The 22,858-nt window shown below is 46.9% G+C and overlaps 1 protein-coding gene across 1 annotated transcript in view; it reads left to right on the top strand.

Annotated features, from left to right (window-relative positions):
- Positions 1-22,858, top strand: part of LOC138267072 (cohesin subunit SA-2-like) — a 1,140,873-nt gene that overhangs the window by 292,716 nt on the left and 825,299 nt on the right. Inside the window, exons 4-6 of the mRNA XM_069215920.1 lie at positions 15,743-15,947; positions 16,647-16,798; positions 17,021-17,094. Of these exons, the coding sequence (XP_069072021.1) occupies positions 15,743-15,947; positions 16,647-16,798; positions 17,021-17,094 (431 nt within the window). The remainder of the gene's footprint in view (positions 1-15,742; positions 15,948-16,646; positions 16,799-17,020; positions 17,095-22,858) is intronic.

Genomic DNA, 22,858 nt, shown 5'->3' with positions numbered 1-22,858 from the left:
TTGTGTCTGTAGGAGGCTGACCTGGTTTGTAGTGGGTACCACAGGTACTTACACCTTATACCAGGTCCAGTTATCCCTTATTAGTGAAATGTAGTCAGTGTCTAGAAGCCAGGCTTTCTAGGGGCAGCGTGGATGAGAAGCCAAGGCCTAACTATGAGACATGCAGAGCTCATGCATTACCACTGTAGTCACACAGTACTCACACACATGAAAGGAAATACTTGGTGTTACAAAAATAAATGTACTTTATTTTGGTGACACAAATGCCAACAATACCTTAGAGTCTATACTCCCTTAGACGGTAACTAATATACACAGTATATTCACTAGAATGCAGTAATAGCTGTAAAAACAGAAAACAGTGCAAATAGTGAAAATCACAGTAATTAGAAACGGGGCTTAGGGGAAAACAAACCATATACTGAAAGTGGAATCTGAAAGTCTGTTTCCCACCTAGGCAAATGTAGTGTGTAAAGGGGCGCTGGGAGTGTAAGAAAATACCAAAGGTAAGTAATAGAACCCACCCCAAAGCCCAGGAAAGCAGGAGTAAAACACAGCAAGTTTCCTAAAACACACTAGAAGTCGTGGTAGAAGACAGTGCAAGGACCAGAAGAGATTGCCAAAAAACAATAGTGGATTCCTGGACCTGAAGACCTGTGGAAGAAGAGGACCAAGTCCAAGCACTGAAGAGTCCAGGGAGAACAGGAGCCCCTGCTAACTCTGATGAAGGTGCAAAAGGAGAACCACCGGTGAGAAGACAAATTTAATATTGCACCAAAGAAGATAGATGCGGGTTCCTGGTTGGTGCAGAAGATGTCCCATGCCGGATGGATGGATGAATGCAGTCTGGTTACATCGCTGGATTCTGTCAACAAGCCTTGGTAACCGCAAAACTCGCAGTTCATAAAACATGGTGCTGCCCGGGCCCAGGAAGGACACGGTCGACTCTACCCAGAAGGGGGAGACAGAGGGGACTGTCAGCAACGCAGAGCTCTCAGAAGACCAGGCAGCACGCACAGGGGTCCCACTGCACGGGGGCAAAGGAGTTGCAAGTGGCGGTCGTTGCATCACTACACAGAGGTGTCCCACGCCGAAGGAGAACAACTCAGGGAGCTGAGTGTTGCAGGATAGGGTTCTGGGGACCTGGGCTATGGTGTGCACAAAGGAATTCTTGGAAAAGTGCACAGAAGGCCCTAGGAGCTGCAAAACATGCAGTGCACAAGTGGTACTGTCTGGCACGGGAGGCAAGCTCTTACCTCCACCAAATTTGCACAGCTGGACCTTTGGACAGTGAGGGTCACTTTAGTCCACCACTTGTGTTCCAGAATCCACGCACGTCATCACGAGAGGGGACCCAGAGTATCGGTCGATGCTGCAGAGAGGTGGCTGCTGAAGCAGGGAAGTGACTCTATCACTCCACAGGAGATTCCTTCAGTTCTTCTGGTGCAGGCTGAAGACAGGCAGTTCCCTGAGGATGCACAACCTGGAAACTGTTGCAGTTGCTTACAGGAGCTGGAGTTAGTGTTGCAGCAGTCGCCTTGGATACTTTGTTGCAAGCTGTAGAGTTCCTGGAGCAGGTCAGTTGATCTGACGGTAGAAGGTGAAGCAAAGGATGCAGAGGAGTCCTGGTGGAGTCTTGCAACCTCAATCTGAGGAAACACCCACAGGAGAGACCCTAAATAGCCCTGGATTGGTTGCCTAACCAGGTAAGGACCTATCAGGAGAGGTCTCTGGCGTCACCTGCTGTCACTGGCCACTCAGATGCTCCCAGAGTGCCCCACCACCTTGGAATCCTAGATTGCAAAACCCAGGGACACTCTGGAGGAGTTCTTGGCACCACTCCTGTGGTGGTGATGGGCGGGGGAGTGGTCACTCCACTTTCCTTTGTCCATTTCATGCCAGAGTAGGGACTGGGGGTGCCTGAAGTGGTGTAGACTGGATTATGTGAGAGGGCACCATCTGTGCCCTTCAAAGCATTTCCAGAGGCCCCGGGAGGCTACCCCTTCCATACCTGGAGCACCTTTTTCCAAAGGGAGAGGGTGTAACACCCCTCTCCTAAAGGAAATGCATTGTTCTGCCTTCCTGGGATTGAGCTGCTCAAGCCCCAAGAGGGCAGAAACCTGTCTGTGGAGGCAGCAGCTGGGGCTGCCTGGAAAACCTCAGAAGGCTGGTATGGCAGTACAGGGGGTTCACTGTGGAGCCCCCCCGAATGCATGGGGTTGTGCACCCAATACTGAAATCAGTATGTGGATACAATTCCCAGTTGTTAGACACCTTACAGGGCCATGTTCGGAGTTACTATTGTGAAACTGGACATAGGCATTGACATATGTCCAGTACACACTTAAAATGGTGTCCCCGCACTCATGAAGTCCGGAAAAATGGACCTGGACAATGTGGTGGCACCTCTACCTGTGTGTGTGGGCAACCCTGCACTAGCACTTTGCACCCAGCCTTCAGGGTCTGAAGGCCTGACATATAGGTGACTTATAAGTGACCTGGTGCTGTGGAAATGGCTGTGAAATAGTGCTTACACTAATTCACTCATGCTGCAATGACAGTCCTGAAGAAGTGTTTGTATGAGCTCCTTATGGGTGGCAAATGAAATGCTGTAGCCCATGAGGATCTACTGGAACCCCAATGCCCTTGGTACCTAGGTACCATATGTTGAGGACTTATAAGGTGGGTGTCCAGTATGCCAATTTAGAGTGGAATACTGGGTTACCAGTATGTAAGTACAAATTTGGAGCCAGAGAGTGCATAAGCACTGGAGTTCTGATTAGCAGGACTCCAGTGACACAGTCAAGCATACTGACAAAAACAGTGAAACATACTGACATGTAGGGCAAAAAACTATAAGCACTGGGGTCCTGATTAGCAGGATCCTAGTGACAGTCAAAACACACTGACAAAACAGGCCAAAAAACAGGGGTTACCATGCCAGAAAGAGGCTACTTCTTTACAGTGCCCACTCCCTTTGGGGAGGGGGGGGGGGACACAAACTTAACCCTATAGGTCCATGCCATCCAAACCAAGATCGAGGATTCAGCAGGAAGGGGCACCTCAGCTCTGGACACCTTAAGGGTGGTCCCCACTCCTCCAAGTAGAAGAACCTGGAAAGTCCATATGCATGGGCAGTCTCAGGTCTGTGTTCCAGTACAAAGTCCATTCCCTGTGGAGATATGGACCATCTCAAAAGTTTAGATGTTCTCACCTTTCATTTGCATTAGCAACCTGAGATGTCTGTGGTGAGTTTGAATAATAATGTGGGTACCATACCAGTATGGTCTCAGCTTTTTCAGGGACCAAACCACTGCAAATGTCTCCCTCTCAAGGGCACTCCGTTGATCCCTGGGGAGTGACCTCCTACTAATGAAAGCAGCAGGCAGGTAAAGGCCATCATCATTGGTTTGCGACAGGACTGCTCCTATCCCATATTCAGAGGCATCTTTGCACAATGAACTGCCTAGAATAATCTGGAACTTTAAAACTGGTGCTGAGCACATTGCCTCCTTCAGAGTGTCAAAGGCCTTTTGATAGTCGAGTCTAGTTTACCTTTTTATGCATTTTCTTGGAGGTAAGTTCTGTGAGGGGTGTCAAAATGGATCCATACCCCTTATTAAACCTCCTGTAGTAACCAGTCATGCCAAGGAATGCCCTGACTTGAGTGTGGATTTTCGGAGCTTCCCAGTCCAGAATTGTCTGGATCTTGGTCTTTAAGGGTTGCATTTGGCCTCCACTTACAAGTTGGCCCAAGTATACAACTGTGCCCTGCTCTATTTGACACTTTGATGCTTTAATAGTGAGGCCTGTTGATTGCAAATCCTTCAAAACCTTCCCCAGGTGGATCAGATTATCTTGCCAGGTGGAGCTAAAGACAGTAATATCATCTAGATATGCTGCACTAAAGGACTCCAAACCAGCATGGTCTTGATTAACCAACCTTTGGAAGGTGGCAGGGGCATTCTTTAAGCCAAAGGGCATAACAGTGAACTGAGAATCTATCCGGTGTAGAGAATGCTGTTCTTTTCTTTTGCTCCTGGTGCCATCCTAATTTGCCAATACCCGGCGGTTAAGTCAAAGGTAATTAAGAATTTGTCTGCACCTAATTTCAGTTAATTAGTCTGCTGTGGGTATATGGTGTGCACCTGTCTTTGTAACAGAGTTGAGACCTATAGTCCACACAGAACCTCATTTCTCCATCTTTGGTATGAGGTTTGGGGACTAAGACCACTGGGCTGACCCAGGGACTGTCAGAGTACTCAATTGCCCCTAACTCCAGCATCTTCTAGACTTCCACTTTGATGCTCTTTGATTTGGTCAGACTGTCTGTACATTTTTGTTTTGACAGGTAAACTGTCTCCTGTGTCTACATCATGGGTACACATGTGTCTGACCAGGGGGCAAAGAGACGAGCCCCGCATACTGCTGTAGGACCTTCCTGAAGTCAGCTTGCTGTTGGGCAGAGAAGGTGTCTGAATAGACAACTCCATCCACTGCTCCATCCTTGGGGTCAGTTGAGAGGAGTTGAAGTTGAGGTTCACTCTCTGCTTCCTGATCCTCATCAGTAACCATCAGCATGGTTAGATCTGCCCTATTATTATAGAGTTTCAGATGTTAACATGGATCACTCTCTTGGGAGTCCTGCTAGTGCGCAGGTCCTCCAGATAGGTGACCTCACTATGTTTCTCCAGGATTGGGTGAAGGCCACTCTGAAGTACCCTGGGACCATAGACTTCAGAACCCATACTTTTTTCTCTGGCTGGAACTCTACCAGCACACACAGCCTTTTGGTCATGGTATGGTATGGTGTGGTGAATTTGTCAGTCACAGCACGCTCATTCCACCTATGTTTTAGGTAAGCTGACAGTTTGTTCCTGCGTCAGAAACCACCTCCTTAGGAAACCCCAGTCTGTGTGTGTGTGTTTGTTTTTTTATTTTATTTTTTATTTTATTTTTTAACACCACCAATCAGGGCCTTGGCTACTGCAGGAGCTGTAGTTGACCAAAGGGAATTTCTTCAGGGTATCTGGTAGCGTGATCCCCTACTACCAGTATCTTTGGTTCCCTGAGGCTGGCTCACGTGGACTCATAATGTCCACACCAACCTTCTCAAAGGGAACCCTACCACAGGAAGTGGTCTGAGGGGGGGCCTTTGGGTGGCCACCTGCCTTACCACTGGCTTGGCAGGTGACACCGGAACTGCAAACCTCCTTCACCTTCTGTGACCTATTGGGTCTGTAGAAGTGGCTGACAAACCTACTACTTGTTTAGGTTTGTCCCAAATGCCCAGCTAGAGGGATGCCATTGGCCAAAGTTAGGATAAACTCCCTAAACCGCTGAGGTACTACCACGCTCCTGGTTTCACCAGGTTTGGGGTTTGTGGCCTCAGTGTAAAGGAATCCATCTACCTAATAGACCCTGTGGGAGCCACTGACATCTCATTTCTCCTATGCAGCAGCTTGCTGCCTCAGGCATTCAAAGTGGGACAAGTCTTTTGTCCCTGCCACAGTTGTTCCCTTCAGGGTCCCTCTGGGCCCAAGAGCTATACATGGTAAGGCTCCATCTCTGTGGACTCAGTTCCCTCAGGGGATAAGACATATTCCTGAGAAGAGGTCTTGCTTCAGTGAATGTTCAGAGGCTGGGCCGCTAATCCTCTTACCTTATCTCTTGGAAGGTTGGGCCATTATTCCAGGCTCCAACGCTTCTTTTTCGCCCTGTGCTCTGCTTTGTGCTCTAGTTTTCATACGTACCAGTTTAGGGATTCCCAGCATGGCTGCATGGGTTTTGAGCTGTACCTCAGCCCAAGCTTTAGGACTCCAGCTCACTGCCTAGCAAGCATTGCTCTGGGAGTGCAGATGATATCACTGCCTGTTTCAGGCCAGTAACCCCTCCCCATTCTAAGGATATGTAGGAAGTTGGCTCTGTATATACTATTTCAAAGTAAGAAATATTGTGCACAGAGTCCAAGGGTGCCCCTTAGAGGTAAGATAGTGGCAAAATTAGATAATTCTAATGCTCTATTTTGTGGTAGTGTGGTAGAGCAGTAGGCTTATCAGAGGGTAGTGTTAAGCATTTGTTGTACACACACAGGCAATAAATGAGGAACACACACTCGGGCCAATAGGTTTTTATATAGAAAAATATATTTTCTTAGTTTATTTTTAGAACCACAAGTTCAAGATTTGAAGTAAATGTATAAAATGCAAGGTACTCAACACAGGTAAGATAGAAACTTTGAATTAAAGAAATATCATATACAGTCTTTGTTAAAATGGCAATAAGCTATTTTAAAAGTGGACACAGTGCAAAAATCAACAGTTCCTGGGGAGGCAAATAATGGTTAGATTGTGAGGTAAGTAAAACACTTACAAGTCTCAGTTCCTGGGCATAGGCAGCCCACCGTTGGGTGGGTCAAGGCAACCCCAAAGTTACCACACCAGCAACTGGTGGGTGACTCCTCCTTGTTCTCATTATCTCCTCCAGCCTTGCTGCCGAAAGTGGGGGCAGTGGTCAGAGGGGCGGGCATCTCCACTAGCTGGGATGCCCTGGGGCGCTGTAACAAAGGGGTGAGCCAGGTGTTACAGTTCCTGCAGGGGGAGGTGTGGAGGCTTTGTTCCTGGCCACAGAGTGATAAAGGCACTCCCCCATGTGGCTAGCAACTCGTCTTGTTGTGGCAGGCTGGCAGAAACTGGTCAGCCCCACACTAGAAGTCTGATTGGTATTCAGGGGTCATCTTGAAGATGCCCTCTGGGTGTATTTTACAATAAATTCCACACTGGCATCAGTGTGCATTTATTGTGCTGAGAAGTTTGATACCAAACTTCCCAGAATTCAGTGTAGCCATTATGGAACTGTGGAGTTCGTGTTTGACAAACTCCCAGACCATATACTCTTATGGCTACCCTGCACTTAAAATGTCTACGGTTTTGCTTTGACACTGTAGGGGCATAGTGCTCATGCACATATGCCCTCACCTGTGGTATAGTGCACCCTGCCTTAGGGCTGTAAGGACTGCTAGAGGGGTGACTTACCTATGTCACAGGCAGTGTGAGGTTGGCATGGCATTCTGAGGGGAGTGCCATGTCGACTTAGTCATTTTCTCCCCACCAGCATACACCAGCTGTGAGGCAGTGTGCATGTGGCTTAAGACATGCTGCATCCCTTAGAGACCTTCCCTGGTATCAGGGCCCTTTGTATCAGGGGTACCAGTTACAAGGGACTTACCTGAATGCCTGGGTTGTGCCAATTGTGGAGACAAAGGTACAGTTTAGGGAAAGAACACTGGTGCTGGGGCCTGGTTAGCATGGTCCCAGCACACTTTCAAATCATAACTTAGCATCAGCAAAGGCAAAATGTTAGGGGGTAACCATGCCAAGGAGGCATTTCCTTACACAAGTGTAGTGTATAGGATCGCTGGGAGTGTAAGAAAACCACAAAGGTGAGTAAAGTACCCCACCCCAGAGCCCAGAAATGTAGCAGTAAAGTACTGCAAGTTTCCTTAGGACACACTACAAGTTGTGATTAGAGTTATTGCAAGAACCAAGCAAGACTGCAAACAACAAATGTTGGATTCTTGGACTTGAAGACCTGTAAAAAGATGAGACCAAGTCCACAAGTCGCAGAAGATTCCCGGAAAGACAGGAGCCCCTGGCAACCTAGAAGATGGTGCAAAAGAGGATTCTCCAGTTGGAAGAAGTCTGCAGAAGAGCACCAAAGAAGATGGGTGCGGGGTCCCTTCGTGATGCAAAGGATGTCCCATGTGGAGATTTTGGATGCAGGCGAGTTGCAGCGCTGGATTCGTCCAACAGGCCTTGGTTCAAGCAATGTCACGGATTGCATCAAAATGGCACTGCCTGGACCCCGGAGGGACCTGGGGGCCTCAATTTGGACTGAGGAGGCAGAGGGGGCACCCAACACTGGAGGGAACCCACAGATGATCAGGCAGCACCCACGGAGGTCCCAGGACATTGGGACAAAGGAGTTGCAAATTGCGGTTGCTGCAGCACCACAAAAGAAGGTCACACGCCACCGGAGAACAACTCAGCGAGTTGAGTGTCGCAGGATAGAGTGCTGTGGACCTGGGCCAGGCTGTGCACGAAGGATTCTTGCAAATAGTGCACAGAGGCCTCAGGAGGTGAAGATAACACAGCACACCGGGGTACTGTTGCAAACGTGAAGGCAAGCTGTTACCTCCTCCAAATTTTGCCAGCAGGACCTTAGGACAGTCTGTTGAAGGTGGTCCACCACCTGTGTTCCCAGGAGAATGCTCGTTGCCAGGAGAGGAGTCAGAGAACCGGTTGTCTTGGAAGGTACCTGCTGGAGCAGTGAAGTGACTCCCATCACTCCACTGGATATTTCTTCGGTCCTTCTGGTGCGGGGTGAAGACAGGGATTCCCCAGAGCGGGCACACCTTGGCAACTGTTGCAGTTGCTGGCTGGAGCTGAAGTTGCAGGGTCACAGTAGCCTTTCTTGATACTTTGTTGCAGTTACAGCGGTTCCTGGAGCAGTCTGCAGTTTATCCGACCGTCGGAGAATGAAGCAGGAGTTGCAGAGGATTCCTGGTGGAAACTTCCAAGCTGAATCTGAAGAGGAACCCACGGGAGAGACCTTAAATAGCCATGAGAGGGGGGATTGGCTACCTAACCATGTATGCACCTATCATGAGGGATCTCTGACGTCACCTGCTTGCACGGGCCACTCAGATCTCCAGAGTGTCCCCACACCTTGGAAAACAAGATGGCTAACGCCAGGGACACACTGGAGGAGCTCTGGGCACCACCCCTGGGGTGGTAATGGACAGGGGAGTGGTCACTCCCCTTTTCTTTGTCCAGTTTCGTGCCAGAGCAGGGACTGTAGGGTCCCTAAACTAGTGTAGACTGGCTTATGCAAGGAGGGCACCATCTGTGCCCTTCAAAGCATTTCCAGAGGCTCTGGGAGGCTACCCCTCCCAAGTCTGTAACCTATTTCCAAAGGGTGAGGGTGTGACACCCTCCTCCCAAAGGAAATGCTTTGTTCTGCCTTCCTGGGACTGAGCTGCTCAGACCACGGGAGGGCAGAACCCTGTCTGTGAGGTGGCAGCAGCTGTGGCTGCAGTGCAAGCCTCAGAGCTGGTTTGGCAGTTTCCCAGGATACATGGAATTGGCTCCCCAATACCAGATTTGGAATGGAGGGGGGCAATGCCATGATCTTAGACACCTTACGTGGCTATATTCGGAGTTACCATTTTGAAGCTACATATAGGTATTGACCTGTATGTAGGGTACGTGTGTAATGGTATCCCTGCACTCACAAACTCTAGGGAATTGGCCCTAGACTGCGTGGGGGCACCTTTGCTAGTGGAAGGGTGCCCTCACACTTAGTAGCTTTGCACCTAGCCTTCAGTAAATGAAGGTTAGACATAAAGGTGACTTATAAGTTTCTTAGGTGCAGTGAAAATGGCTGTGAAATAGTGTGTGCACTATTTCTTACAGGCTGCAGTGGCAGTCCTGTAAAAGGGTTTGTCTGAGCTCCTTATGGGTGGCAAAAGAAATGCTGCAGCCCACAAGGATCTCCTGGAACACCAATGCCCTGGGTACCTAGGTACCATATACTAGGGACTTATAAGGGTGGTCCAGTATGTCAATTGGATTATAAAGACATTAAACTGTAGTGACTAGTTTGGCAGCAGAGAACGCATAAGCACTGAAGTTCTGGTAGAACTTCAGTGACACCATTAAGCATTACTGACAACGCACACATTAGGCCACAAACTATGAGCACTGGGTTCCTGGCTAGCAGTATCCCAGTGAGACAGGCAAAACACACTGACACACACAAACGGGCCAAAAATGGGGGTAACCATGCTAGAAAGAGGCTACTTTCTCAGTCACAGAGCCAAATATTATAGAAAACCAGACTGTTCTAAACACCAATCTCGGAAAACATAACCGAGAAATTTGGAGTTCTCTTCAAGTAGATGTTTGCAAACCCAAGCAAACAGAGTGCTCACGTTTTGCCTCCAGTTTCCTACAAAGTTAAGACTGATTCAAAGACAAGATAGACCTCTGTTGTAGGAAGTTGGTTCTGTATATACTATTTCAAAGTAAGAAATAGTGTGCACAGAGTCCAAGGGTTCCCCTTAGAGGTAAGATAGTGGCAAAAAGAGATTTGTGGTAGGGTGGTCGAGCAGTAGGCTTATCAGAGGGTAGTGTTAATCATTTGTTGTACACACACAGACAATAAATGTGGAACACACACTCCAAGACAATTCCAGACCAATAGGTTTTTATATAGAAAAATATATTTTCTTAGTTTATTTTAAGGACCACAGGTTCAAGATTTACAAACAATACTTTAAATGAAAGGTATTTCACTCAGGTATTCTAGGAACTTTGAATTAACACAATAGCATGTACAGTTTTGACACAAATGGAAATAAGCTATTTTAAAAGAGGACACAGTGCAAAAATCAACAATTCCTGTGGGAGGTAAGTAATTAAGTTCACAGGTAAGTAAAACACTTACAGGGTTCAAATTGGGTCCAAGGTAGCCCACCGTTGGGGGTTCCAGGCAACCCCAAAGTTAGCACACCAGCAGCTCAGGGCCAGTCAGGTGCAGAGGTCAAATTGGTGCCCAAAACACATAGGCTTCAATGGAAATAGGGGTGCCCCAGTTCCAGTCTGCCAGCAGGTAAGTACCCGCGACTTCGGAGGGCAGACCAGGGGGGTTTTTGTAGGGTAAGGGGGAGGGGGGGAGGGCACAAGGAGGCACAGAAAGTATACCCTCAGCGGCACAGGGGCGGCCGGGTGCAGAGTGCAATCAAGCGTTGGGTTTTCAATAGGAATCAGTGGGGAGACCCGGGGGTCTCTTCAACGATGCAGGCAGGCACAGGGGGGCTCCTCAGTGTAGCCACCACCTGAGCTAGGCAGAGGGTCGCCTGGGGGTCGCTCCTGCACTGGAGTTCGGTTCCTTCAGGTCCTGGGGGCTGCGGGTGCAGTGTGGTTTCCAGGCGTCGGGTTCCTTGAAGCAGGCAGTCGCGGTCAGGGGGAGCCTCTGGATTTCCTCTGCAGGCGTCGCTGTGGGGGCTCAGGGCGGTCAACTCTGGCTACTCACGGGCTCGCAGTCAACGGGGAGTCCTCCCTGTAGGGTTAGTTTTCCGCAGGTCGAGCTGGGGGTGTCGGGTGCAGAGTGGAAAGTCTCACGCTTCCGGCGGGAAACGTGTGGTCTTTAAAAGTTGCTTCTTTGTTTTAAAAATGTGCAGTTTCTTGAACAGGGCTGCTGTTCTCGGGAGCCTTTTGGTCCTTTAGATGCAGGGTAGTCCTCTGAGGCTTCAGAAGTCGCTGGACCCTGTTGGATGCGTTGCTGTTGCAGTTTTCTTCGAAGTAGGGAGACAGGCCGGTGGGGCAGGGCCAAATCAGTTGTTGTCTCGGTCTTCACTGCAGGGCTTCAGGTCAGCAGTCCTTCTTTAGGTTGCAGGTATCTATCTTCCTTGGTTCTGGGAGCCCCTAAATACTGAATTTAGGGTGTGTGTTTAGGTCTAAGAGGGCAGTAGCCAATTGCTACTGGCCCTGAGGGTGGCTACACCCTCTTTGTGCCTCCTCCCTGTGGGGAGGGGGGGGGGCACATCCCTAATCCTATTGGGGGAATCCTCCTTCTACAAGATGGAGGATTTCTAAAAGTAAGCGTCACCTCAGCTCAGGACACCTTAGGGGCTGTCCTGACTGGGGGGTGACTCCTCCTTGTTTTTCTCATTATCTCCTCCAGCCTTGCAGCCAAAAGTGGGGGCAGTGGCCGGAGGGGTGGGCACCTCCACTAGCTGGGATGCCCTGGGGCGCTGTAACAAAGGGGGTGAGCCTTTGAGGCTCACCGCCAGGTGTTACAGTTCCTGCAGGGAAGATGAGAAGCACCTCCAGCCAGTACAGGCTTTGTTCCTGGCCACAGAGTGACCATGGCGCACTCCCCATGTGGCCAGCAACATGTCTGGTGTGTGGCAGGCTGGCAAAAAGTAGTCAGCCCACACTGGAAGTCGGGTATGTTTTCAGGGGGCATCTCTAAGATGCCCTCTGGGTGTATTTCACAATAAAATGTACACTGGCATCAGTGTGCAGTTATTGGGTTGAGAAGTTTGATACCAAACTTCCCAGTTTTCAGTGTAGCCATTATGGCGCTGTGGAGTTCGTGTTTGACAGACTCCCAGACCATATACTCTTATGGCTACCCTGCACTTACAATGTCTAAGGTTTCGCTTTGACGCTGTAGGGGCACAGTGCTCATGCACTGGTGCCCTCACCTATGGTATAGTGCACCCTGCCTTAGGGCTGTTAGGCCTGCTAGAGGGGTGACTTATCTATGCCATAGGCAGTGTGAGGTTGGCATGGCACTCTGAGGGGAGTACCATGTCAGCTTAGTCATTTTCTCCCCACCAGCACACACAAGCTGGCAAGCAGTGTCTATGTGCTGAGTGAGGGGTCCCCAGGGTGGCATAAGACATGCTGCAGCCCTTAGAGACCTTCCCTGGCATCAGGGGTACCAGTTACAAGGGACTTACTTGAGTGCCAGGGTTGTGCCAATTGTGGAGACAAAGGTACAGTTTAGGGAAAGAACACTGGTGCTGGGGCCAGGTTAGCAGGTCCCAGCACACTTTCAGATCATAACTTGGCATCAGCTAAGGCAAAAAGTCAGGGGGTAACCATGCCAAGGAGGCATTTCCTTACATCTGTCTAACTATTTTAACTTAAAAATAACTGATTAAAATCTGTGTCCCAATGATCCAGCATCATTTAATGAACCTGACGTCTACTCTTCTTGAAGCTTATCCCTATTCATGGGATCCTTCTGCAGTTGTTCAGGCATTATGGAGGCTCACTGCAGATATTAACATTAATCAGTTTTTTTGTATTCGGAATTACTGCAGCAGGTGGTGAAACCAGATTAAAGATTTGTGGGTTTTCTTTATACCTGTTGAGGCAAATGCTAAACAGCTCTTATCAGACACTGCATCCACTGAGTGAAATCAGTGCTTTAAGAAAGAGTATGAACTGGGATTTCCTCACAAGAACATTAAAAATATTACTTTTTTTGTGAAACGAAACCACATATGTTTTAAACCACACTGCATGCAGATTAGTAAACTCTTTGTAACGAGGCAGGTTGGTTAATGCATAATGCTGAATTATTCAGTAAAGGCATTTAATTATGAACTGTCCTGTTTTCCTGCACAAGTATGTTTATACATGCATTGTCTCTGCCGTTGTGTTTTTGTTTGCTGTACCTTCATTGCTTTAAACTTGATACTTGTACATTTTTCCATGATAACAAAAAGTTGGAGTAAGACACAAATTGTCCTCGTTTGCAAGTTAAACCTGAAATGAGTGCGACTCCATAACCATTTGATGAGATTACTTCCATCGCCGATGTGCTTAAACAGCAATCAAATTTGACATGTATAGCTAATGCAGTATGACCGGATGAAAATGTGGACCTGCTCCAATTCATCTACGTGCTTCATGCATTTCTCCAAATGCTGTTCCGGGGGGTAAATATTGTCTGGCTTTCGAAATGTGTATCATTATCTCAAATAACTCACTGCTACTAAAGACATTTAATTTGTACAGGGCAGTGTTGGGAGGATGGAAGTTAATATCCTCTCATATTTCGACACTAAAGGAAATCCGAAGTTGCTTTAAGTTTAGGGGGATGGTCTACTCTAATGGGTGACCATTCAGTCCCTGCACTTCCTGTTAATTAATCAGGATTATATGGAGGGAGAACGTGTGAAAATGAAACTAATAGTTGTATTTCCCCGCGTGGAAGCTTACAGGGATTAGCTTCCATAGGAACTTTCTAAGGGTAGTTTGAGTGCCTCCTGTTGGTTTTATGTGATATATTATAAGCTAAAGACTGGCATTGGGAAGCCCACAAATGGCCTGAAAGGTGATTTACCCATTTATTCTTTATAAGTCTAACACTGCAGGTTTAAGTCACAAACAACTAGTGTATTTTTTCTTACCTCATGACCTACTTTGTTTAAAAGGTTGCCGCGTAAAGGCCACTGCATCCTTATTATGAAATGCCCCTCTTGCTGACGTTTGAAACACGAGTGCTTGGACTTTCACAAGACACTATTTGGCTTTGTACTGCACAGCAAATTCATGAGTACGTCAAGCTGAGTTGAGGAACCTTTTTGGGTAGTTTTTTTTTGTATTATTTTTATGGTGGGGCGCAAAAGGGCTCCATCCCTGTTGCAATCTCTCCTTGGGCTTTCAAACACGCCCATATCACCCCTGTCACTTTCATTGTTTCATGGGCTTGCCTTTTAAGTTCCGCTTGATTTCATTAGTGAAAGGCATGCATACGTCATGCATTTTCCGGTGTTTAGCCCTCCTCGAGCGCACCTGCCAACTACTGAAAACATATGAGGCTCCATGTTTTCAGCATGGTTTCTTGCGCTGGGTTTACATAACGCGGTTGTGCTCGTTTTTTTTGTTTCAATTTGTTGCAAGAAAAGTCTGGTTAGGAGTTTACAACGCTAATAGTTCTAACTCGAGCAAATGCGAGACCCGCTGCTTTGCAAATGCTTGTTATCTTTCTGCGTCTTCTGCTACCTTCTTTTAGTAATTGGCTTTATACTCCTAGTGTTTACCCATCACTAAATATCCTGTAATGAAAGAAGTTAGTTATCCTAGTTTATTAATCATTGGCGACTTCATTAAAACTAGATAACTTACCATCATAGCAAGCTGTTGGTTCGGCATGGGAAATCATAGGGATTCTTAGTTCCTGTTAAAATGAGCTTAAATTACTGTCACGGAATGGGGCAATGGGATTTAAGAGCCTCTGTAAAATAGATATATAGCTGCAGAGTCAAATAGTAGCTCTGTTGCTGCTGGACTAGCCATATCGCTATATTTCCCTCATCTTCCTTTCAAAAAGAAACAAGCTGTTTATTTCGTTTTAAAGGTATTCCAATTCTGAACTTACCGTTTAATTAACAAAAAAAGCCGGTTTAAAAAAATAAAATATATTCAGAACTGCTATAGATGCTGCACAAGGGGCAGGGCAACTTTAAATGTTTAGCATCAAGAATAATGTATTCAGTGTCCACTGATTTTTGTATTTTATTCTTTAAACGATAAATTAGCATAATGCATGCTCCCTTATGGGTTTCAGGTCCTACAGTGGGCGCTACGTGCTTTCTCTTCTGTCCGCCAAAGAACAGAAATCACTGTGAATGGAGAAATTAGAGATTAATGTATTTATTCCTTCTTATTATCAGAGTATCGTCAGGCTACTTAGCTGCATTTCGCAATGCTCTGTCCCCCCCCCCTTGCCTGAAATGGAAAAATATAAACTGCTTGTTTCTGAGAAGTGCCGGTACTCTCTACTTAAAAGTATTACGTTTTTCCCAAGAAGTGCAGGTACTGTCCCCCCTCAAAATAAAAAAGTGTCGGTACTCCGTACCGGACAGGACCGGTCCATTTACAGCACTGTTCCTCCCTCTATTTACTGATTCAAAGATTTCAGGGGTGTGTGTCCACAATGGAAGCGTGATACTTTATTACCGTGTCAGCATTGTTTCGACACTCACTCGTGCTGGCACACAGGCTATCTCACGTTCAAACATCTACACTTTTGCTGTCTGATTGCCGTCGATTGTGCTGTGCTTGTATGAGAGTTTTAGTATAGTTCATTTTCACTGTTGTGGGCAGAAAAATGACTCACATCAAAGCATCTTCAAAAATGAAAACAATCTGTTTTACAGGAGAGTGCCGACTACCCTCTTTCTATGACCAGTAGTCCGTGGAAAAAGTTCAAAGCCAATTTCTGCGAGTTCATTGTCACCGTGGTGCGGCAGTGCCAGTACAACATCCTGTATGACGAGTTCCTCATGGACACGCTGATCTCCCTGCTGACTGGCCTGTCCGACTCCCAGGTGCGCGCCTTCCGCCACACCAGCACCGTGGCAGGTAGAGAAGCCCCTCCCCGCGCACGTTTCCCGCGCCTTGTGCTTGCACTCGCTGCTTCCATACATGCTACTTGACATGTTTGGATCCTTTAGTATCCCCTTTAACTTTGCTGGTGTGACGCTTGACTGTTTTTAAATTATGACGTGGCGTATATTGAATGTACTGATAAGTATATGCTTCTTGTTCTGTGTGTTCTCTCATTTCATTGCCAATGTTTTTTTTTTTTACTTCGAGTCTCTGCTGTCTTCTTCTCAAGCCTGTGCTGCCTTTGCTTTTCCTGGTGATTATTTTTTGTTTCTTATTTCTGTCGTTTCTGCTGCCTCGCCTACCCGTTTTCTCATCGTTCTCGTGGCTTCTTGTTGCATAATGCTCTGTTTTGCTGCCTTTCATGGCCTTTTACCTTTAACATATATCAACTGCCTCTTTGTTTTATAAATATCATAATACACCCCCATTTTATGTCCCTTATGGCTTCTCGCCTTCATACTGTTTTCTTTAGCCCCGTCTTTCTAGTTCACTGGTTGATAGTTTCCCCTTGTGAGTTTACATGCCTGCACACACCCAGAGCGCCTGCCTCTTCCTGCTTGTGCACCTTTCTCCGCGGCGCTTCTTTTCTAATCCTACATTCTCACGACTTTCCTTTTCCTCCTAATGTTCTCTCGCCCTCTGACGTCACTGTTTTTGCATGCACTGCTCCAGCCCTGAAGTTGATGACTGCCCTTGTGGATGTGGCTCTTAATCTGACTGTGCACAAAGACAACAATCAGCGACAGTATGACTCAGAGAGGAGCAAAGCCATCGACAAGAGGGCCACTGAGCGGCTGGAGGCGCTGCTGCTCAAACGGAAAGAGGTTAGCCGGAGGCTGGATGTGGGAGGGTGCTGCTCACAGCTGGGGGAGAGGGGTCTGGGCAGACACAACTCCGTTAGTTGCTTTTTTAGGTTGCTTTCTCAGTCTCCTTTAAGGAAACGTCATCTGATATTTGATTGCCTGTAAACGCTCTAATCATTTGAACTATATGAATGATAAATATACATTTCTGAGAATCTTGTTTAATATGATTCAATGTTTCAGCTTCAGGAGAATCTGGAAGATATCGAGAACATGATGAATGCTATATTCAAGGGAGTCTTTGTGCATCGCTACAGGTGAGTATCTTCCAGTGAAGGAAACGCAGGGTTTTTGGAGGTTCTTTGTTTCCCGATCTTGGCACACTTCTCAAGGGATATTGCTGGGATCCTTGCAACACATTTTCTGTGCTACAACTTTTTGAATCTTTGACAGACAGCAAGTGTTTTGTCCACGCAACTTTTAATACTCATCACGTTATTTAGGAACCGCAATGCTCTGTATCTCCATCTTGTTAACTGGCACAATTAATTGCAAATATATTTTTATAAATGTTACCAAAATATTGCCTAGTCCACATTCCTTATCGGTCACTGGATTATTAGTTGTCTGCTGGAATAATTTCTCTATCTATTTTTTTCAAACAATTAAAAACATATACACATATTTTTTTCGTAATACTCTTTGTAGACTGGCAAGGGAATAGAGACTGTTTCCTCTTATTTTAAACCTTCATTGCTAGAGAAACTGTTTTTTCTACCAGCCCCGATATATTTTTACACCGTTTCTCTTCAGTAGCTCACTTTTGAGAATGAGTTATTCTAATAGTTTTTCAGTCTCATCTGCATTGTCAAAAATGTTTTTGTTAGTATTTTTTTAAATAAAATATTCATAGCACAACACTTCAAAATGCAATATGTACATGTTCATTTCAGAATATCTCAGAATATATTATACAAAATCCTTTCAACTACACCGATACATGTTAATTTTGGGCTACACTCCCCATTACGTCGTTTCCTACTGAATGCTGTGGAAGTAGAACAGCAGGAGTGGGCAGTAGTATGATAGTCAACATTGTCTAGGCCCAATAATTTGAACAGGAGGTGAGAGATGGGAGAAATATTGAAGTGTGCCAACAAATAAACCAGGAAAGCGGACAAGCTCACTTGGAAAATTGGAAATGAGGGAATGAAATGGTAAAGAATATTGTACAGCTTAATGCTCCAACAATTAGGCTCTAAAACTGGCGCCTGAACTTTTCACTTCACGCTGTAAAGTTGTTTGGCAGATATCCTTCTGGAAGGTTGAGAAACAATCTTAAAAAATATAATCAGTGTTTGGAGTCAGAAATATTTTCTTAATTGAATTAGGAGGCTATAACTGTTTTCATTCATGGGAATAGTGGCTTAAGTTGAAAATAAAATGGATTTTATGAACATCGCTGGGCGTAGTGCTTACGTAGTATTGGATTTCTTCAAATCTTTTTTTTCCTGCTGGCAAAATAGAAATCTCAATACATCCCTATCATTTGATTGGTGGAATTCTTGCTGTGGTTTCATCTTATTGTTGTGCCAGCAGTTTGCTGACTTTTTGACTGTTAATCTTTCCTCCATTTCATTTTGCAGAGTCTGAATTCTGCTTTACATGAGAATTGTGAATTTGGCTTACATCTGACTTTTTCAAGTTGTCGTAGCAAGTAGTCCAAAAGAGTTCTGTTGCATTTATTGGGATAGGAGAGATTTAATTGAAGCTTCTAGACATTTGTTTCTCTATGGCTTTTAATTTCCCCATTGCACAATCTCTCATATTGCCTAATAGGAATGTCTTGCTTTCAGTGCTTGGCTTGAGAATGCAGTGATTTCATTTGATGCCATGTAGTCAATCAGGTAGCGTTTTATGTTGTTCACCTTTGACATTATTGTCCCTGATTTGGCTGCTGGTATCCCATGCCCTGTATTTAATTGTAAAATTATGCATGCATGATCAACGATGTATCTCTCCATTATTGAGCAGTTGGACAGATGCAGTATTGAGGAGCTTGAGATAAACTTGTCCATCCTTGAGCTCGTTCCATGGACACATTGGAGGAAAGTATAATCTGATAGTGTCTTCTAGCTGCCTTACTTTTGATTATCCCAGGCGTCATGCTGGATCTGGCAACATTTACTGAGCAATAACCCTTGCGCGTGCTGTCTGGTGGCTCCAATCGGCTGAGTGCGGCTTTGGTGCCGGATGTGACGTCGGGGTCACCAATGTAGGTGCCAACCAGGCGCATGGTGTAGGAAAGTACCATCTTGCCTAGCATGTTATCCCCATTTTTACATGTATGCAAGTTTGTTTTTGCCTGTCTCACTGAGATCCTGCTAGCCAGGACCCCAGTGCTCATAGTTTTTGGACTGAATGTGTGTACCTGTGTACTGACTGTGTCACTGAGGCTCTGCTAACCAGAACCTCAGTGCTTATGCTCTCTCTGCCTTTAAAATTGTCACTATAGGCTAGTGAACATTTTTACCAATTCTAATTGGCACACTGGAACACCCTTATAATTCCCTAGTATATGGTACTTAGGTACCCAGGGTATTGGGGTTCCAGGAGATCCCTATGGGCTGCAGCATTTCTTTTGCCACCCATAGGGAGCTCAGACAAATCTTACACAGGACTGCCACTGCAGCCGGAGTGAAATAACGCACACAATATTTCACAGCCATTTTCAGTGCACTGAAGTAACTTATAAGTCACCTATATGTTTAGCCTTCACTTGCTGAAGGTTAGGTGCAAAGTTACTGTGACGGCACCCTTGCACTAGCAAAGGTGCCCCCACATAGTTCAGGGCCATTTCCCCGGACTTTGTGAGTGTGGTAACACCATTACACACGTGCACTACATGTAGGTCAAAACCTATATGTAGCTTCACAATGGTAACTCCGAATATGTCCATGTAACATGTCTAAGATCATGCAATTGTCCCCCCATGCCAAATCTGGTATTGGGGTGCCCATCCCATGCATCTCTGGGGCTCCACCATGGACCCCAGGTACTGCCAAACCAGCTCTCTGGGGTTTTCTTTGCAGCTACCGCTGCTGCCCCCCACAGACAGGGTTCTGCCCTCCTGGGGTCTGGGCAGCCCAGTCCCAGGAAGGCAGAACAAAGAATTTCCTCTGAGAGAGGGTGTTACACCCTCTCCCTTTGGAAATAGGTGGTACGGGCTGGGGAGGAGTAGCCTCCCCCAAACTCTGGAAATACTTTGAAGGGCACAGGTGGTGCCCTCCTTGCATAAGCCAGTCTACACCGGTTCAGGAAACCCCCAGTCCCTGCTCTGGCACGCAACTGGACAAAGGAAAGGGGAGTGACCACTCCCCTGTCCATCACCACCCCAGGGGTGGTGCCCAGAGCTCCTCCAGTGTGTCCCAGACCTCTTCCATCTTTGATCCAGAGGTGTGAGGGCACAATGGAGGCCTCTGAGTGGCCAGTGCCAGCAGGTGACATCAGAGACCCCTCCTGATAGGTGCTTACCTGACTAGGTGGCCAGTCCTCCTGTGAGGGCTATTTAGGGTCTCTCCTGTGGGCTTTCCTCCGATAACGACTTGCAAGAATTCACCAGTGTTCCTCTGCACCTCTCTCTTTGACTTCTGCCAAGGATCGACTGGACTGCTCCAGGATGCCTGCAAAACTGCAACAAAGTAGCAGGAAGACTACCAGCAACTTTGTAGCGCCTAATCCTGGCGGCTTTCTCAACTGTTTCCTGGTGGTGCATGCTTTGGGGGCTGCCTGCCTTTATCCTGCACTGGAAGCCACGAAGAAATCTCCAGTGGTCGACTGAATCCTCCCCCTGCTTCAGCAGGCACCAAACTTCAGCGTCACCAGTACTCTGGGACCCTTCTCATCCTGACGAGCTTGGCCCCTGGGAAAACCGGTGGTGGACCCAAGTGACCCAGACTGTCCAAATTTGGAGGAGGCAAGTCCTTGCCTCCCCTCTACAGATAGTAATCCTGTGCACCGCGTGAACTGCAGCTGCTAGGGCTCCTGTGCACAATTCCACGGAATCCTTTGTGCACAGCCAAGCCCAGGTCCCCAGTGCTCTGTCCTGCATTGCTCAACTCCCTGAGTTGACCTCCGGCTTCGTGGGACCCTCTTTTGCAATATTGAGACGACTGCCATGTTCAGACTTCTTGAACATGTGTTCAAGGACTTCTGCGGGTGCTACCTTCTTGTGCGTGGGCTCTCTCTGTCTCCTCTCTCAAGTGGTGACATCCTGGTCCTTCCTGGGCCCGGGATGCGCCCTTTTTCTTCAACCATGACTCTTGCAGCTAGCAAGGCTTTTTTGCGGTCTTTTGCCAAAGAAACAACTCTGCATCCTCCAGCACTCTGTGGGACATCTTCTGCACAAAGGAGAAGTTCCTAGCACCTTTCGTTGTTTCAGAATCTTCAGCTACTTCCATCCTGAGGCAGCCATTTTGTACCTTCAATCAGGGTTTAGTGGGCTCCTGCCCTCCCTGGACACTTTCACGACTCTTGGACTTGGTCCCCTTCCTTTGCAGGTCTTCAGGTCCAGAAATCCGTCTTCAGTGCATTGCAGTCTGTTGTGGTCTTTGCATAATCCTCTATCACGAGTTTAATGTGTTTCTGGGGAAATAGTAGTACTTTACTCCTAATTTCCAGGGTCTTTGGGTGGAGTATCTTGGACACCCTTAGTGTTTTCTTACACTCCCAGCAACCCTCTACACACTACTCTAGCCTAGGGGTCCACTCGTGGTTCGCATTCAACTTTCATAGTATATGGTTTGTGTTGCCCTTAGGCCTATTGCATCCTATTGTATTCAACAGTGTTTGCACTATTTTTCAACTGTTTTACTTACCTGATTTTGGTTTGTGTGCATATTTTGTGTATTTTACTTACCTCCTAAGGGAGTATATCCTGAGATATTTTTGGCACATTGTCGCTAAAATAAAGTACCTTTATTTTTAGTAATCCTGAGTATTGTGTTTCTTATGATATAGTACCTATATGATATAAGTGGTACAGTAGGAGCTTTGCATGTCTCCTAGTTCAGCCTAAGCTGCTCTGCTATAGCTACCTCTATCAGCCTAAGCTGCTAGAACACTACTAATCTACTAATAAGGGATAACTGGAACTGGCACAAAGTGTAAGTACCACCAGGTACCCACTATAAGCCAGGCCAGCCTCCTACACATGGGCATCAGTTCTTTAGGTGCTACGCCATTTAGCGCAGATCCAGCGGGAGCTACCCCTCTGTCGCTTTTTGACAGGCCTTTTTTGTGCCTTTTTTTTTTTTTTTTTTTTCTCCCCCTCAAGTGTCGAGATGTGTTCGAGGAAGGCTGGGTTCAAACTGTGTGGTGCATGTCATTTCTTTTGCCACCCATAGGGAGCTCAGACAAATCTTACACAGGACTGCCACTGCAGCCTGAGTGAAATAACGCACACGTTATTTCACAGCCATTTTCACTGCACTCAAGTAACTTATAAGTCACCTATATGTCTAGCCTTCACTTGCTGTAGGTTAGGTGCAAAGTTACTAAGTGTACACTGATTTTCTCCCCCACCCACCCAGCTAGGCGCACGTGACTCCAAGGAGGTCTGTCTTGGTCGAGAAGCAGGTCTCATGGTGTTTCGAGTTCCTCAGAACACTCAGAAAAGAGGCACAAGAAGTCATCCAAAAGGATTTTACCATCTCACTCGGCAGACAAGACGAGCAGGGAACATCGGCATTCCTGGTAAGGTTCTTCTAAGCCGTTGACAGTTCGACTCTGCGCCTCCAACCTTTTCCATTCTGGGTAGGCACACACTCTGATAAAGTAGTTCTACTGGCCATGCACCACGTATTCGAGCAGGTTGAGCCCTTTGGTGTGCCTTTGGGCCTCACGGGGTCAGATGGGACTCCATCCGGACCCATGCCGGAGGCTTTGGCCTTGTCTCCGGCAGAGTCTTAGGGATCCAAGTCTGGATCTGGGCTGGCACCAGTCGTACCCAGGTGACCTTTCCTGGTCTCAACGTCTATGCTCCCTGTGCTGCCAGCACCCTCCCTAATGATCCAGAGCTAG

The sequence above is a fragment of the Pleurodeles waltl genome, chromosome 12 (genome assembly GCF_031143425.1).
Source record: "Pleurodeles waltl isolate 20211129_DDA chromosome 12, aPleWal1.hap1.20221129, whole genome shotgun sequence".
Lineage (NCBI taxonomy): Eukaryota > Metazoa > Chordata > Amphibia > Caudata > Salamandridae > Pleurodeles > Pleurodeles waltl.
This window is presented reverse-complemented; position numbering and strand designations above follow the sequence as displayed.